General features: G+C 42.9%; 1 protein-coding gene across 1 annotated transcript in view; it reads right to left on the bottom strand.

Moving 5' to 3' along the window:
- Window positions 1–15,783, bottom strand: part of CFAP100 (cilia and flagella associated protein 100) — a 32,093-nt gene extending 16,310 nt beyond the window's left edge. The window contains exons 1-9 of the mRNA XM_034431546.3: window positions 15,223–15,783; window positions 13,801–13,900; window positions 9,146–9,297; window positions 8,038–8,121; window positions 6,855–6,961; window positions 5,769–5,961; window positions 4,215–4,282; window positions 2,943–3,106; window positions 1,058–1,138 (exon numbers count right to left, since the gene is read on the bottom strand). Coding sequence (XP_034287437.1) covers window positions 1,058–1,138; window positions 2,943–3,106; window positions 4,215–4,282; window positions 5,769–5,961; window positions 6,855–6,961; window positions 8,038–8,121; window positions 9,146–9,212 — 764 coding nt within the window. The 5' untranslated portion in view covers window positions 9,213–9,297; window positions 13,801–13,900; window positions 15,223–15,783. The remainder of the gene's footprint in view (window positions 1–1,057; window positions 1,139–2,942; window positions 3,107–4,214; window positions 4,283–5,768; window positions 5,962–6,854; window positions 6,962–8,037; window positions 8,122–9,145; window positions 9,298–13,800; window positions 13,901–15,222) is intronic.
- Between the last annotated feature and the right edge of the window lie 427 nt (window positions 15,784–16,210).

Here is a 16,210-nt window from a genome sequence, read left to right as displayed (position 1 = left end):
TGCTGCTGCCTGATAGTATTTTTCTCAGTCAGGGAGTCCAAATCCACCTCTTTCTTTCAAGTCTTGCAATAATTTCAATTTAATTCTGGGTTTTTTCCTTGCCAAATATATTTAGTTATTATTTTATTTAATTTTTTTTTAAAATCCTTTTTCAATCCTATTGGTATTTGAAATAGAAAGAGTATCTTTGGCAATATAGTCATTCTGACTGTCCATAAAGGAAAGTTGCAGGTTTTTCCACCTATCCAAATCTACCTTTATTTGATCCACTAATTTATTGTAATTGTCCTCCTTTAGTGTAGCACATCTTGACGTCAAATAGATACCTAGGTATCTCACTTTCTTTACTGTCTGTATTTTAATTTTCTCAGCCAATTCTTTTTCTTGCATTTTACTCATATTCTTGACTAAAATTTTGGTTTTTTCCTTGTTCACCCTCAAACCTGCAACTTCCCCATATTCGCCCAATACTTCCATTAACCTCTCACCCGATTGTAAAGGGTCTTCTAGAATGAACACAAGGTCATCAGCGAAAGCTTGCACCTTGAAGATTTCCTTTTTTTATTTCCAGACCTTTTATTTGTTTGTCTTTTCGGATAATAATTACCAGACAGTAAATCTTGGAGCAAAAATTTTTGCTTTATTTTAAAATAATTCCTGAAACAAGTCTAATTCATTTTTTCTAATATTGAATTAGAAAAACAATAGCAATTTTCATTTTTAATTTTAATACATTCCAAAGTATTTATTTGCATCTTCTCAAATGTTTCATAGGCAGGATCAATGGAAATAACAACAGTGATTGTTATCTTTGGGGACATAATATTTTTTAGCAATCTATGGATTTAAAATTCATTGGAGAGAGACACAAATGGAAACCTATAAAATCTTGTTACCCATAATTCAGGCATATAATTAATGTTTATCAAGCATAAACATTTAGCATGTCATAAAGATCTATAGAACTAGTGTACTTTTAACTGTATTGGGACATCCAGGAAAGGGAAACAGGGAGGAAGGAAAATATACCCTGGATTATATCTTCTGTAACTGCTACCTTTGGATGTTCATCATTTGCGCTGTCAATTCTCGGATCTCAATTATTTTCTCCAGTTTTGCTTTGGTTTCTTTTTCAGCACTACGAAAGAAGAAATAAAGACAGAAATTACTTGCAGAGCATGACTGGAGATAAGTGATATCAGAATTAAGGGAGATCTCAAAGTTTTAGGCCACCATGAACAGTCAGAGGCAATGGTTAGGGGAGATATAAATTTCTTCCTGGTGGTGTTCCATTTCTCTCCTTCCCCCAGTCTACTCATCTATTGATTGAGAATTTGGCTGAAGAATATGTAGAATGTAATGATTCTCAGTCAAGTTGGTTTGACACATTAGATGACACAAGAATGGGCTGACCCTCTTTTTCATGGTCAACTGTGGTTGGATCATATAACAATAGCACTTAGACTCATATAGTGCTCCATAGTGCTTTACTGCAACTTTCATCTACCTGTGAATTTCTTTTGGACCTTTTAATTGACTTCTGTCTGGTAAATATTCTCTTTAAGGTGGGGGGTGGACAGCCTATATGTTAGTTGGAGAACAGAGAAGGCAGCTCTCCTAAACTGTCAACATAGATTCAATTCTAGAACTTCAATATGAGCTGTTTCTTTTTTTTTTTAATAGAAAAAGTTCTGTTAGTCTGGGTGGGAAGTGGAAGACATCTAGCAAACCAGCTTCAGGAAATTTAGCTGCTTACTTAGCAGCTTTGTAACTCTTTAAAAATATCAGACGGTGGGTTTTCTTGTGTTTCTTAAACAAGAAGAAAGAATAGTATAGAAATAAATTAACTCATGAATTATTGGGCATCTGAATCCCAGTCGAAAAGATTGGACAAATAAATCAAGTCTCCATTTTGAATTCCATGGAGAATTTCATTAACTCTGAATGGGTTTCTTAAAGCAGTAGTGTTTTTTTTTTCTTCGGGCCTAGGCTGAAGTTTGAGTAGCCTTTGAATTCCTTTAAGGGGTAGCTGAGAGATGCTGCACTTGATGAGATCTGAATCACAAGGCTCTGCAGGAGTCAAGGTGAATAACTCTGAGCCATGATGCAAACCACCCAACATGCATACCTGTATTAGATATTGGGATTAATACAAGGGTGGTATTTGTCTGATGAGATCACCGTGTTTCCTTTTTTGACACAATCTTGGTGTGCTACAGGGATATATGGTGTCAAGTATTTCTGAATCATTCTCAAAGCGTGTGAAACTTTAGCAGGTTCGTCTCCAATGAAAGCATTAGAGTCAGAATTTGACTCTACAGCAAGCTTTGACTGTCTGAATTTAACTGTCCACAGCAAGCTGAAGTTGCACAGACCCCCCCTCTCTTTCTCTTTCTCTTTCTCTTTCTCTTTCTCTTTCCCTTCCTTTCCCTCTCCCTCTCTTGATATAAGCTGCCGTGTTTTGTTGAAACTAGAAATTCAGGATGTCATTTCTGAAATAATTTGTTCTCCAATCTTAAAATAGAAGGTGAGCATCACTTAAGCCACTCCTTTAGTTCACCAAGTATCTCTGACCTCCCCTTTCAGACCAGTTATGAAAATGATGTGTCAGATATTTCAACCTTTGTCTGCCTGTGTGTGCCTATGATTATATTTTCTTCAAGATTTTAATCCTACAAAAAGTATAGGGAAAAAACCCCATAGCCAACATTGCAATTCCTCCCCCTCTGATATTATGTCCTACCATGTCCCTTGTAGTCCTGGGAGATTTCCCCAAAAAATACTAAATGCCCCTTTATTCAATATGATTGCAGAAATGCTTGTAGGAAGCTCCTGCAACACTTAGTGGCAGATTTTGTGTCTCCTGCTGAAAACTGTAGAACTTCCCCAGGACTTGAGATGTCTATGAACATTACAGCATAAATCCAGTGGTTCAGTTTTACATTTTCAAAGCTTGGGCAGAGTTTCTGTCATTCTCTTTCAGGAACTCATCAAACATGGCAGCGTCCTTTTCCAAGTCTTCCTCAGCTTTTTCCAGCTTTGCTTCTTCTTCCACTGCCAGATTTTCCAGTTTCTGAATTTCATCTTTTTTCACAGTTACAGCGTACTGAAATGTAAGCCAAAAGTCATTGAGAAAAGGAGGCTCAATAATGTCTCTGCAGTTAATGGACAATTTTATCACCTCCATAGGTTAGAAACTGGCTGTTCCATCACTAAAGGAGTTCTGCTTCTATGTGAAACAGCTCTTCATCTCTTCTACCTGACTTTGCTATTACCTCCCAAACTGTCCAATGATTTCTATCTTTCTCTTTTAACAGATACACTGTTAAGACAGATAACAGATAACGGCCACTTACGAGAGATAGGTGGTGCAGAATTTCCTAAATAGACATGGTAACATATATCTGTATCTGTGTTTATCTATACAGATATGCAATTTGTGCACACAAACACGCCTATTCCTAGACATGGGAAAATATGCTATGGCTATAAATGGGATATGGCTATGTATTTCCTCACAGAACTTACTCTATGTAAGCAGATAAGCCCATTGCATAAGCCAGTGTTGGCAAACCTTTTCGGCACCAAGTGCCGAAACAGGAATGTGCGCATGCGCGTAGGGGAGTGCCAGAAATGGGAAGAGCAGTTCCCTGGCACGCATGCACATGCCAGGAAGCTCAGCTTCTGGTTTCCGGTGTGCGCATGCACATCAGGGAGCTGCTCTTCCAGTTTCCAGCGCTCCCATGTGTGCAAAGACCAGCTGGTAACAGGAAACCCGGAAGAGTAATGGACGACGGCAGGCATGCCTGGAGATATGGCTCTGTGTGCCACTTCTGGCATGCGTGCCATAGGTTCGCCATCACGGGCATAAGCCATCTAGCATCTTCCACCAGGCAATTTACTGAAATGATTCCTCATGTTAAAAGCTACCATCGAGTTGCATTGAAACAACTTCATTTAATGCTGCATTTGTAATCAGCCCTCCCCTTTTCAAAGCATTCAGAATCAGAGTGGTGCTGGTTTTCCTCCCATGTTATCCTCGCAACAATATGATTGGAAAGAGTAGTCTCCCCCAAGGCCCTCCAGTGAATTTGACAGCGGGGGGGAAAAAAAAAAAAGACTTGACTCCCAACTGTCCCCAATACAGATCTCAAGCTCCTCTTTACTATCTCAAATTGACATGTAGGCAACACCACTAGAACAAAATGAAATACCTGCAGCAAGAACATCTGCCGTTTCTGATTGATGTAATCATGCATCGTCTCTCTCTCTACAACCTGGTCTGGGGGGGAAAGAAAGAAAAGAAAGAAGGAAGGAAGGGGAAAAAAAGGGGCAGCAGTGCAAGCCGCTCACAGTGAAGTGAGCGGACAATGCTTTTAGCAGAGCTTCCAAAATCTCTTTCCGTTGACTGAGTTGATTGAGAGACACTTGCAGCCAACAATTTTACCACCTCTATAGTTTAGAAACTGGCCCGTTCCATTACTGAAAGTGTTCTGCTTCTATGTCAAACTGTTCTTCATCTCTTCTATTCATCTTTGCTCTATTTATTTCATTTAATCTTATTTTCTGGGCGTTTGTAAATAACAGTTGGATCTTTTTATCAGGGACGTTTTAGATGTGCAGCTGACTAGTGTGTATTACAGCAGGAGATACCATTTCTGGAGACAGCAGGCTTTTGTAGAATTTGGTGCCCATAAAAAACTCTTTCATATGCTATCCCAAAGGTACTTTTTTCAAGAGGCGACTGAACTTGCCTCTTGAAAAAAAGCACCTTTGGGACAACCATGACCTGGATGACTGAGAATCTCCATAGACATCTTTCATATGCTATGACCCTATGGCATACGATAAGAGCCCATCAGAAACTTCCAAACTCTGGTGAATCTCATTTATATTACAGAGTGTTTTAGAAACATTTTGAAGAGACTTAAGAAAATTTTATTCATCTTATATTCCAACTTATGGTCAAGATGTAAAGCGAATGTTAAGCTGATCCTATAAAAATAAGAGTCCATACTTTCCCCTTTATGGTAAGATCTTTCCTGAAATTATTTGCATAGATTTTTCCTTTATTAACTTGTTTAAAAAAAAAATCCCAACCAACAAATGAAAGATTATAGAAAGATTGATAAGCAGAGCAGTGGCGGGTTTCAAATTTTTTTACTACCGGTTCTGTGGGTGTGGCTTCGTGGCCGTGGCATGGCTTGGTGGGCTTGGCAGGGGAAGGATACTGTAAAATCTCCATTCCCTCCACAATCCAGGGGAAGGATACTGCAAAATCCCCATTTCCTCCCGATCAGCTGGGACTTGGGAGGCAGAGAATAGATGGGGGCAGGGCCAGTCAGAATTTTTACTACCAGTTCTCCAAACTACTCAAAATTTCCGTTACCAGTTCTCCAGAACTGGTCAGAACCTGCTGAAACCCCTCCTCTGAAGCAGAGGCCTGCTGCTTTGGCTATTTCTCTATTCAAAATAATCCTCCCTTCCCAACTGTTTTTCTCTTAAAAGCTTGGAACAAATAACTCCAAATGTGTTTTACTTTTGAGTGATAATGCTAACCAGAGACAGGAAAAGACTAGCAAACCTAAAGCAAGTTTGCACCCTCACTTAGATCAGATTTTTGGGAAACCATGTCTAAAATTATTTCAGTCTGAATGTGAAAAAAAAATAAGAATCTTAAACTGGAAGTTTATACAGTGTTATGTTCTGATACCAAGTAATTATCCCGCTACATTGCAGCCTAGGATCTGAATGCTTTCCTTAGCTACCTTTAGTAATTGCTATCTTCCAGGAGATGCTTTCTCGGAGAGCTTTGAGTCGTTCGGCTTCTGCTAATAACTCCTTGTCCTCAGCTTCTTCTTCCATTTGGATTGCTCTCTTGAATCCCGTCTGTTTGGAACTCTGCAGAGTGGAGCACGTCATCTTCTCGTGGACTTTCAAAGTCTTCCGTCGCTCTCGCTCCTAAAGGAAGGAGTTGATTAAATGCTGCCTTGGTTATCGGAGGCCTCACAAGATGGCTACCCCAGCAAAAGTATATCTCCAGCATCAAGGGCCATATAAGAAAATGCAGTTTCTCAGGAGGTCAACATGGGATTGTATTTTGTAACATTGGAACTAATTATTCACTCTGTGAGATCAGTTATACTGTATACGAAATATACAGAATATAGAATAACAGAGTTGGAAGGGACCTTGGAAGGCTTCTGGTCCAACCTCCTACTCAAACAGGAGACCCTATACCACATCACACACCTGGGACTCTATAAAAATGGGGCAGAGGATCCTCCTCTCAGAACTTACTATGAAATTCGCTTTGATGCTGCTATTCCACATTTGTTTAATCTAGTGCAGAACAAGACTACACAAAGAAAACAAAGATCAGGCTTCCTTAACCAGCTGCCCTCCAGTTGGATTGAATTCCAGTTACTGTAATCTCCAGCTAAGCATAGCCAATCATTTTCACTGGATGGTGCTGGATTCTAATCTTACGAGAAAGAAGATTCTCTTAATCTGTGCTGTCTGAACACTCAATCCTCTCTTCTCATTTGTAATCTTTTTTTTAAAAGAAAAGCTCTCCCCACTTCAGTTTAGGTTGCACTTTTGACACTTTTACAGAACCACCAGTGTATCTTATTATTTAATACACAGAGTTTTTCTAAAAGTCTCTCAGAATCTCCTTAACCCCTGCAAAATAATATTGCATGAATAATAACATTATTTCTGCTATGAAATCTCTTAATTCAATGAGACAGTACACCCGTTGAGTGGGAAGAGGGCACATCACACTCTCAGCATTCTGATTGGCCATGGCTGGGAAGAATTTCTTTTGGAAACATCTTGTATTTTCTACATACCATCCTGGCCTTTTCTTTCTGTTTATCTCGCAGCAAAAAAATATCAATATCTGCAGGGATTTTGAATGGATTTTGTTCCAACAGAAAGTCTGTGTTTCGAGGAGCGGCTGCAAAACAAACAAACAAGCAAAAAGAATATTAGGAAAGCAATAGCCGAGAAGCATTTTGTCTTCCAAATATAACAAGGAAATTAATAAGAATAACCAAAATGTGTTCAACTAGGCAAAGAAGAATGAAAGAATGTTGGTGAACTTCATCACAAATGAATTATCATTTGAACATATATAATTGACTGGCCAGCTTTCCATGGCCAACTCACTGCAGGACAACTCATCGCAGGACAATTCAACAAATACAAAAGTTAAATTCATTTCAACAGAACTGTGGCCAATAATAATAAAATAAAGGCAATCCAGAAATACAAGAGTTATAGTCATTTCAATGAAATGTGGTCACCAATAATAAAAGTAACATTGAAATTTTTAATAAGGCATTGAATTGTCCTGCAGCGAGTTAGCCATGGCAAGTTGGCCGTGGCAATTTGGCCAGGACAAATTGGCTGTGGCAAGTTATCCTATTTCATGTTAAAAGACTTTTTGGAAACCTTGCAATATATCATACTAGAAAAGCGATTTGGACACAGTAGTGCTATGTTCACATTTTAATGGAATCTCAAGCATTTAGTCCAAATGATTTCCAAATTAGGAATAGCTCTATACTTAGCTTTATTTAAAATCAAGACAATTTATTATTTCCCACATGATAAACATTGGTTTTGAAAACAACTTTCTTTTTATCTTCTCTTCTTTTCTTTATTCTCTGTGACTTCAAGACGGTCTGAAAAGAATTTCAAAAGTGTGGGGAAGATTGCACAGGGAAGGTTTTTCTGTTCATGAAAACATACAATTGGATTTCAGACCCAAGAGAAAATCAAAGTACATTGGCTCTACATGATTTGGAAGATTCTCTGATCCTGAAAGATCCTATTGTCAAGGAAGTTTAGAAACAATAATGCAAGAATGGTAACTGATCTGCTCAAAGTTGCTAAAATGGCAATGGCTTCCTCTGTTGTGTGGAAATTCTAAAAATCGATCTATTGTGTTAAAATTGCTCAATGATCTGATGATTGCTTGCATAATGGAATTTGGGAGCTGATAGTAAGCAATTAAAATGAGAGACTTACATGACTTGGTGTTTGGTCTAGAGCTGGACTTAGAGGAGGGTATTGTAAACACATCTCCAGTTTGCTGAGTTGTCAGCCGTGTCCCTGATCCAATAAACAACAAACTTCACTTAGTTATCCAGAAATAAGTTATATTATAGGGAAAGTTGCTAGGACGTAAGTGTCAGCATCATAGGACTTACCATACTTCAGTGTTTGAAGATTGAAGACCAATTTGTATGTGGCACTTTGTATATATCATTGGGAACAGAGTTACATTAATCTTTCTCTCTGTCTCTCTCTGTCTCTCTCTCTGTCTCTGTCTCTCTCTCTCTGTCTCTGTCTCTCTCTGTCTCTCTCTCTCTCTCTCTCTCTCTCTCTCTCTCTCTCTCTCTCTCTCTCACACACACACACACACACACACACACACACACACACACACACACGAACATGATGTCAAACCTGGAAGCCATCTTTTACATTTGGGCCTTCAGGCCTGCCATATTTTCTACTGTGGGAAAATGGGAGTGGGGATTGCATAGGATATGGGTGAAATGTAGTCAAAATAATATTCCTTTCTCAGAGACGCCTTGCCCTGGCACCGGGAGTCGGATGACTGGAAGGTATCTCCAATTTGGACGGTGGATGATTGGACCATGTGATGGACATGTGGGTGCTGGGCAGGGACTTGAACTTTCACTTGGGTGGGAAAAACCTGGAAACTTTCAGATTCGGGTTTTCCCAGATGTGCCAATATGACATCTCTAATAAAATGGAACTTTGAGGAAACTCAAGCCTTGGAGTATCTTTCATTGGGGGTGACACATACAGTAAATTCTCAATAAACAACCTGGTGCCTCTGAGTATCACCATATCAACAGATACTTTTTTAATGACCTGCAAGAAGTATTCACTTCAACCTAGGAGACGTTTATACTCCAGGTATTAAATTCTAAAGAAACCAAGCATCAATGAAGTTGGCTGTTTCAAAAGGAACAATCTACAGTACATATACAATAAGGATAGATCTATATTCTGCTTCAGGAGCTGCCCACACCCTAACATGAATTTTAAAACGATGAAGAGAAGGAAGCATTGAATTCTAGCAAATAAAACAAAGGAATCTTACTGTAAATTTCTTCAGAGTCCACTGAGCCAGTAGATGCAGTTGAAGGGGCAAATGACACTCCAGACATCCTGAGACTCTTCTAGCTTAACAAGAAGGCTGACAAATTCCCACTTGGTGAACAGATGTCCTGAGATGCAACACTGAATCTTGGCCTATGAAGAGATGTGTATAAGGAATCCTTTGTTAAATGTGATTTTATTCATTGGTCAGCTAAACCTTAACAACATAGAAACTAATTTACAACTGCTAACATTTGCAGCAGAAATTGAAATGATAATGAAAAAGATTTTGAAAAACCCTCCTAATAACTAAAATTGAGACTGGGGCAAACAGTTGTAAATGATAGTGGGCTTTGATTCACTGGACATCCATTTTATTCTTGAGAAAGGGGCTAGGTTGAATGATTTGTAATTCCCCTTCCAACATTAACATTCTACAATTTATTTATTTATTTATTTTTCAATTTATATACCGCCCTTCTCCCTGAGGACTCAGGGCGGTGCACAGCCAGAATTAAAAACATGAAATACAAATATTAAAAACAATTAAAATCTATATAAATTTGCCCCAAAATTTAAAAAACCACAAACCAATTAAACATTTAAAAATTTTAAAAAAATTTCTTCCTAAGCCAGCCCGGCTTGCTGGAAAAAGTGGGTTTTAAGGGCACGGCGGAAGGCACTGAGGTCTTGGATTCTCCTTATCTCTGGGGGCAGCTGATTCCATAGGGTAGGTGCCCCCACAGAGAAGGCTCTCCCCCTGGGGGTCACCAGCCTACATTGTTTGGCTGATGGCACCCTGAGGAGGCCCTCTCTGTGGGAGCGCACGGGTCGCTGGGAGGTCGTCGGTAGCAGCAGGCGGTCTCGAAGATAGCTAGGCCCTATGCCATGGAGCGCTTTAAAGGTGATAACCAACACCTTGAAGCGCACCCGGAAGACCACCGGGAGCCAGTGCAGCTCGCGCAGGAGCGGTGTTACATGGGAGCGCCATGCTGCTCCCATCACTACCCGCGCTGCTGCGTTCTGGACCAGCTGGAGCCTCCGGGTGCCCCTCAAGGGGAGCCCCATGTAGAGAGCATTGCAGTAGTCAAGGCGAGAGGTGATGAGGGCGTGAGTGACTGTGCACAGGGAATCCCGATCAAGAAAGGGCCGCAACTGGCGAATCAGGCAAACCTGATAAAAGGTCCCCCTGGTTACAGCCGTCAGATGTTCCTCCAAGGACAGCTGCATATCCAGGAGGACTCCCAGATTGCGAGCCCTTTCTGTGGGGGCCAAGGACTCGCCCCCAATAGTCAGTGATGGAGTCAACTGACTATATCGGGATGCCGGGAGCCACAGCCACTCAGTCTTGGAAGGGTTGAGCCTGAGCCTGTTCCTCCCCATCCAGATCCACACAGCCTCCAGGCACTGAGACATCACTTCGAGGGCATCGTTGGGGTGGCCTGGGGTGGAGATGTACAGCTGGGTGTCATCAGTGTACTGATGGTATCTCACCCCGAAGCCACGGATGATCTCGCCCAGCGGCTTCACATAAATGTTGAACAGAAGGGGTGAGAGGACCGATCCCTGCGGCACTCCACAGACGATAGGCCTCGAGGTCGACCTCTGCCCCCCTGCCAACACAAACTGCGACCAGTTGGAGAGAAAGGAGGAGAACCACCGCAATACAGTGCCTCCCACCCCCAACTCTTCCAGCCGGTGCAGCATGATACCATGGTCGATGGTATCAAAAACCGCTGAGAGGTCTAACAGGACCAGAACAGAGGAGCAACCCCTTTCCCGAGCCCTCCAGAGATCATCAACCAATGCGACCAATGCCGTTTCCGTGCTGTGCCCAGACCTGAAACCCGACTGGAACGGATCTAGATAAGATGTTTCCTCCAGGAATTGTGGAAACTGTCGTGCGACCACACTCTCAACAACCTTCGCCATGAAGCGAAGGTTGGAGACAGGACGATAGTTGGCCAATATTGCCGGATCCAGGGACGGCTTCTTGAGGAGAGGCCTCACTACCGCCTCTTTCAAGGCAGCAGGGAAGTAACCCTCACTCAACGAAGCGTTGATAACACCCTGGAGCCAGCCTCGTGTAACCTCCCGGGAAGCCAGTACCAACCAGGAGGGACACGGGTCCAGTAAACATGTGACCGTACTAAGTCTCCCCAAAATCCTGTCCACATCATCGGGAGTCACAGCATCAAACTCCTCCCAGATAACATTCTCAAGACTATTCCTCGTCACCCTGCCCTGATCTACCCAGTCAGAGTCCAAATCCCCCCGGATCTGAGTGATTTTGTCATACAGGTATTGTCCGAAATCCTCCGCCCTGCCTTCCAGGGGATCCTCTCGCACTCCCGGATGAAGCAGGGAGCGGGTCACCCTAAACAGGGTGGCCGGACGATTCCCTGATGATGCAATAGAGGCAGAAAAGTAATTAAACTTTGCTGTCTTTATCACCACTAGGTAGGTCTTAATATGCGACCTTACCTGTGTTCGATCAGATTCAGCGAGACTGGCCCTCCAACCGCTCTCCAGGCGTCTTTTCCGGCGCTTCATTTCCCTCAGCTCCTCAGTAAACCAAGGAGCTGCGCGGGATCGGCACCGGGTCAGAGGCTGCAAAGGCACGACTCGGTCCAAGGCCCCACCAGCCGCCCGATCCCAGGCGGCTACCAGGTCCTCAGCCGAGTCATGTGCTAGATCCTCAGGAAATGGCCCAAGCTCCATCTGGAACCTATCAGGATCCATCAGGCGCCTGGGGCGGACCCATCTTATTGGCTCCGCCTCCCTGCGGCGGGGTGTAGCGGTTCAAAGGTCCAGGCGAAGGAGCGAGTGATCTGACCATGACAAGGGTTCCATGTCTATATCCCCTATAATAAGATCACTCAACCACTGGCCAGAGACAAAAATCAAGTCCAGAGTGTGTCCCCCCCCTGTGGGTGGGGCCATGAACTAGTTGGGTCAGGTCCATGGCCGTCATGGAAGCCATGAACTCCCGAGCCGTCTCATACGTTTCACCAATGGACGGCAAGTTGAAATCACCCATGACCATAAGCCTGGGTGTATCAACTGCCACCATGGCTATCACGTCGAGGAGCTCGGGCAGGGCCATTGCCGCGTGGCAGGGAGCCAGGTACGCAAGCAACAAGCCCATCTGAACCCCATGACCCCATCTCACAAAGAGGGATTCACATCCGGCAATCTGTGGCACAGTGGTCTCCCTCGGACTAAGACCTTCGTTAATAATAACCGCCATCCCCCGCCCCTCCCCTGGGCCCTCGGCTGATGGAATGCTCTGAAGCCTGGTGGGCACATCTCAACCAGAGGGACCCCTCCCTCCGGGCCCAACCAGGTCTCCGTAATACCCGCCAGGTCCGCTCCCCCCTCCTGTATAAGATCGTGAATGAGGGGGGCTTTATTTACCACGGACCTGGCATTGCACAGCATCAGCCGAAGGCCCAGGTCCTGAGTATCTGAGCCACCTAGTATCCGAGGGGAGCCTTGGAGACCGGGGCGCGCAATAGCTCTCAAACAGCGAGTGCGCACCCCTGACACGTGATATGGTCTCCTGCTCCCGCCATATCTGCCCCTCCCATCCACCGTGCTGATGGTACACCCCTCATTGGTATAGCCCTCCATCCCCTCCCCAATCCCTCGTCCTGCACCCTCCAAACCGTTGCCCCGTGCCAGGCTCGGCTCTGACCTTAGTGGATTTCCCCCCACCATCCCCTTTGGTCGTCCTCCCATGTAGAAGAAAGGAATTTTGTGCAGATTCAGTTTTTTTCACCATAGAAAAACCTGAATTGCTCCCAATCTTTGTATCATTATTGCCATATCCTATTAAATCCAAAGAATCTTTTTCACAGAAAGGATGGCATGTTCCCTCCCTCCTTTTTAAGCACAACAAAACAAAAAAGGGAAACATGCACATAAAATAGGCATGGGGTCAAATAAAATGGTGTTAACCCAAACAAAAGATCTGTAGAAATCATCATCACCACCATAATTTTAAATGACTTGCTTGCTTTTTGAAAGGGATTTGGAAATCTGCAGCTGGAAATTGTTTCCCAATTGTTAACACCCATTCAGCCATAGAGGGAAGGATCACTATAATGTTAATGGCTACCAATTCTATGAGGTGTTTTTTCAGTGATACATCAGTGGTTCACGTTGAAGCAGTTATTTTCAAGAAAATGATCTCACTTCATGCACACTCATTTCAGTAGCTTCTAACAAATTAACTCGATGTACTGTAAAGTACATCAGTAGATGATGGGGTGTGATGGCTTAGTGCTTAAAGACACTGAGTTTGTCAGCTGGAAAGCTGACAGACAAGTTTTGAGACCTGAGTCCAGGTTCGAGACCTCTACCATGCAATGGGTAGAGTTCCCATTCCTGCCCCAGCTTCTGCCCACCTTGCATTCAAAAGCATACAAACGTGAATAGATAAATAGGTACCACTTCAGTGGGGAGGTAATAGCATTCCATGCACCTTTGGCATATAGCCATGTTGGCCACATGACCATGGAAAACATTTTTGGACAATGCTGGCTCCCTCAGCCAAGAAATGACGATGAGCACTGTACCCTAAAGTTGGACAGAATCAGACAGAGTAACCTTTACCTTTTTCCTGTAGAGATAGTAGTCCTTGATCAACCTTACCTCAGCCTAGAAGTTAAGCAGGGCTTGTCAGATACTTGGAGAAGAAACCACCAGGAAAATCTAAGGTTGTAGGCTAGACTGGGAGTTGAGAAAAAAGATCCTGCAAGAAAAAGATGGCAAAAAATTCCATGCTGATGCCTAGAAAACTGCATGGCTATGTCTGTGAAGTCACCAATAGTCAAGCTTGATTCAAAGGCTTGACTTTGGTATCAGAATATTTAGAAAACACCTCTCTGCTTGGTGAAATGGTTTTTGAAGCCCTGAAGCCTCAGTATTGTATTCACTCATTTTAGGAGTAGCAGGTCTCCTCTCTCAGAATTATCTAAACTACTGGCAGTCCTTGTCTTACACCCATTCATTGAGCAACCGTTCAAGTTACAACTGCATTGAAAAAAGGAACTTAATGACCGGTCCTTGCACTAATCACTATTGCAGCATTCCTGTGGTCATGTGATCAAAATTTGGGCACTTGGCAACAAGCGTGCATTTCTTTTTGAGCCCTGGTGGCGCAGTGGTTTAAAGTGCAGTGTTGCTGGCCAACAGCCTGGAGTTCAATCCTGACGGAGCTCAAGGTTGACCCAGCCTTCCCTCCTTCTGAGATCGGTAAAATGAGGACCCAGATTGTTGGGGACAATATGCAAATAGTGCTTATATCATAAACCACCAAAGAGTGCTATAAAACGCTATGGGGCAGTATATACAGGAAGCCTAAATGCTATTGCTATGGCTACTCTGGTTGCAGTGTCCTGGGATAACATGATCACCATTTGCAACCTTCTCAAGGGGCTTCCAACAAGTAAAGTCAATGGGACAAACCAGCCACCTGATTCTCTTTAACAACAGCAAGGATTCACTTAACAATCATGCCCCCAAAATAAGAATAATCATAAAATCATTTAACAACTTAGCAATGGAAATTCTGGCCCCCTGTTGTGTCAAGAACTAATTGCATTTTACCAAGAGAGTGAAAAGGCTCAAAGCATCTCATCGTGACAGGTAAGGAAGCAAGTTGGCAGCTGCCTTTGAAGGGGAATGGGCCAAGCAAACCACTCTAACAATTCCATTGCCAATTCCATTTGAAGCTGAAGCCTAAAAAACTTTTTTTTTGACTTGAAGCCTGCCATCACTGTAAAAGCTGGAGCAGGATTACTGTTTAAGAGCCTGTTTAATATTATCCTGCTGATGTTTGGAAACAGCCTCAGGTTACCATCTTCTTTCTCTTCCCCAGAAAAGGTTGCATACATAAAAACCAAAGTACAAAAAAAAAAAAAAAAGAGTGCTTGAACAGGTACATTGCATTTGAAAGCACAACTATATAAATCAATTGGGGAGGGAGGAGAGAGAGAGAGAGGGAGAGAGAGGAGAATGTAGTAAAAAAAAATTAGTTTTAAAACCTCCTGATAGAAATAGAAGATGAATTACCACAGACGGTAACTATGTTTGTAAGCTCACTCCAGAGACATAGATGCTTAATTTCAATATTGAGATTTTTTTTTTTCCCCTGTAGATTTTTCCTGCTTTTCGACGACCCAGGCGTAGCCTTTTCATTAACACTGGAAGTTCAAGAAAACATATCACGCTCAGCTTGAATTCTCTCCCGATTGGAATTTTTTTTTTAAAAAAAGGTATGACTCTCTATAGAAGGAAAAAGCACAATTCAGTTATTTTCCGGTCCCGCGTTGCTCTTTTAATTGCTTCTGCTCGGCGAACATCCGTCCCGGAGGTTTTGCCAGTCGATTTGGCCAATTTAACTCAAGAGCCGCAAGCGCTTTCGGACAAGAGGCAGGTTCCAGCGTCCTCGGCATTCCGCCTCTTTCATTGTTCTCCGTTCTTGTTTACGTTGCCGAGGAAACCATTTTCTCCTGTTGCCAGGCGGTGCTGACGTCACAATGAAAAGAAGCGCTAGGTCGGGGATGCGACGGGGACGTAGAGAGTGCAGCGAGCTGGAATCGAGGGCCTCACGTCCAAATCAAAATCAGAATCAGAAGAGAGCTGGAAGGGACCTTCGAGGTCTTTTAGTCCAACCCCCGCCTCCTTCCCCTGCTCAAGCAGGAGATCCTATACCGTTTCAGACAAGTGACTGCCAGTCTCTTCTTCAAAAAGCTCCACTGATGAAGCACTCACAAGTTCTAACCATCTGGAATGAAGCACCCACAAGTTCTAACAATCTGGAAACTAAATAGGGGAACTAAATAAAACAAGGTAGTAAGGGAAGAATTTGTGATCAGTCAGGGGAGAATATCCTAAAAAGCAAGACAATTATATTCTTAATTCATAAAACATTAATTGCTGCAGGAGATAGAGATGGTCAGTAGATATACAGATTACAGATTAACAGAGTTGGAAGGGACCTTGTAGGTCATCTAGTCCAACCCCCCCCAAGCAGACCCTACATCATTTTTGACAGATG

This window comes from Pantherophis guttatus, chromosome 2 (assembly GCF_059756535.1).
Source record: "Pantherophis guttatus breed Tessera chromosome 2, ASM5975653v1, whole genome shotgun sequence".
NCBI classification, from domain to species: domain Eukaryota; kingdom Metazoa; phylum Chordata; class Lepidosauria; order Squamata; family Colubridae; genus Pantherophis; species Pantherophis guttatus.
This window is presented reverse-complemented; position numbering and strand designations above follow the sequence as displayed.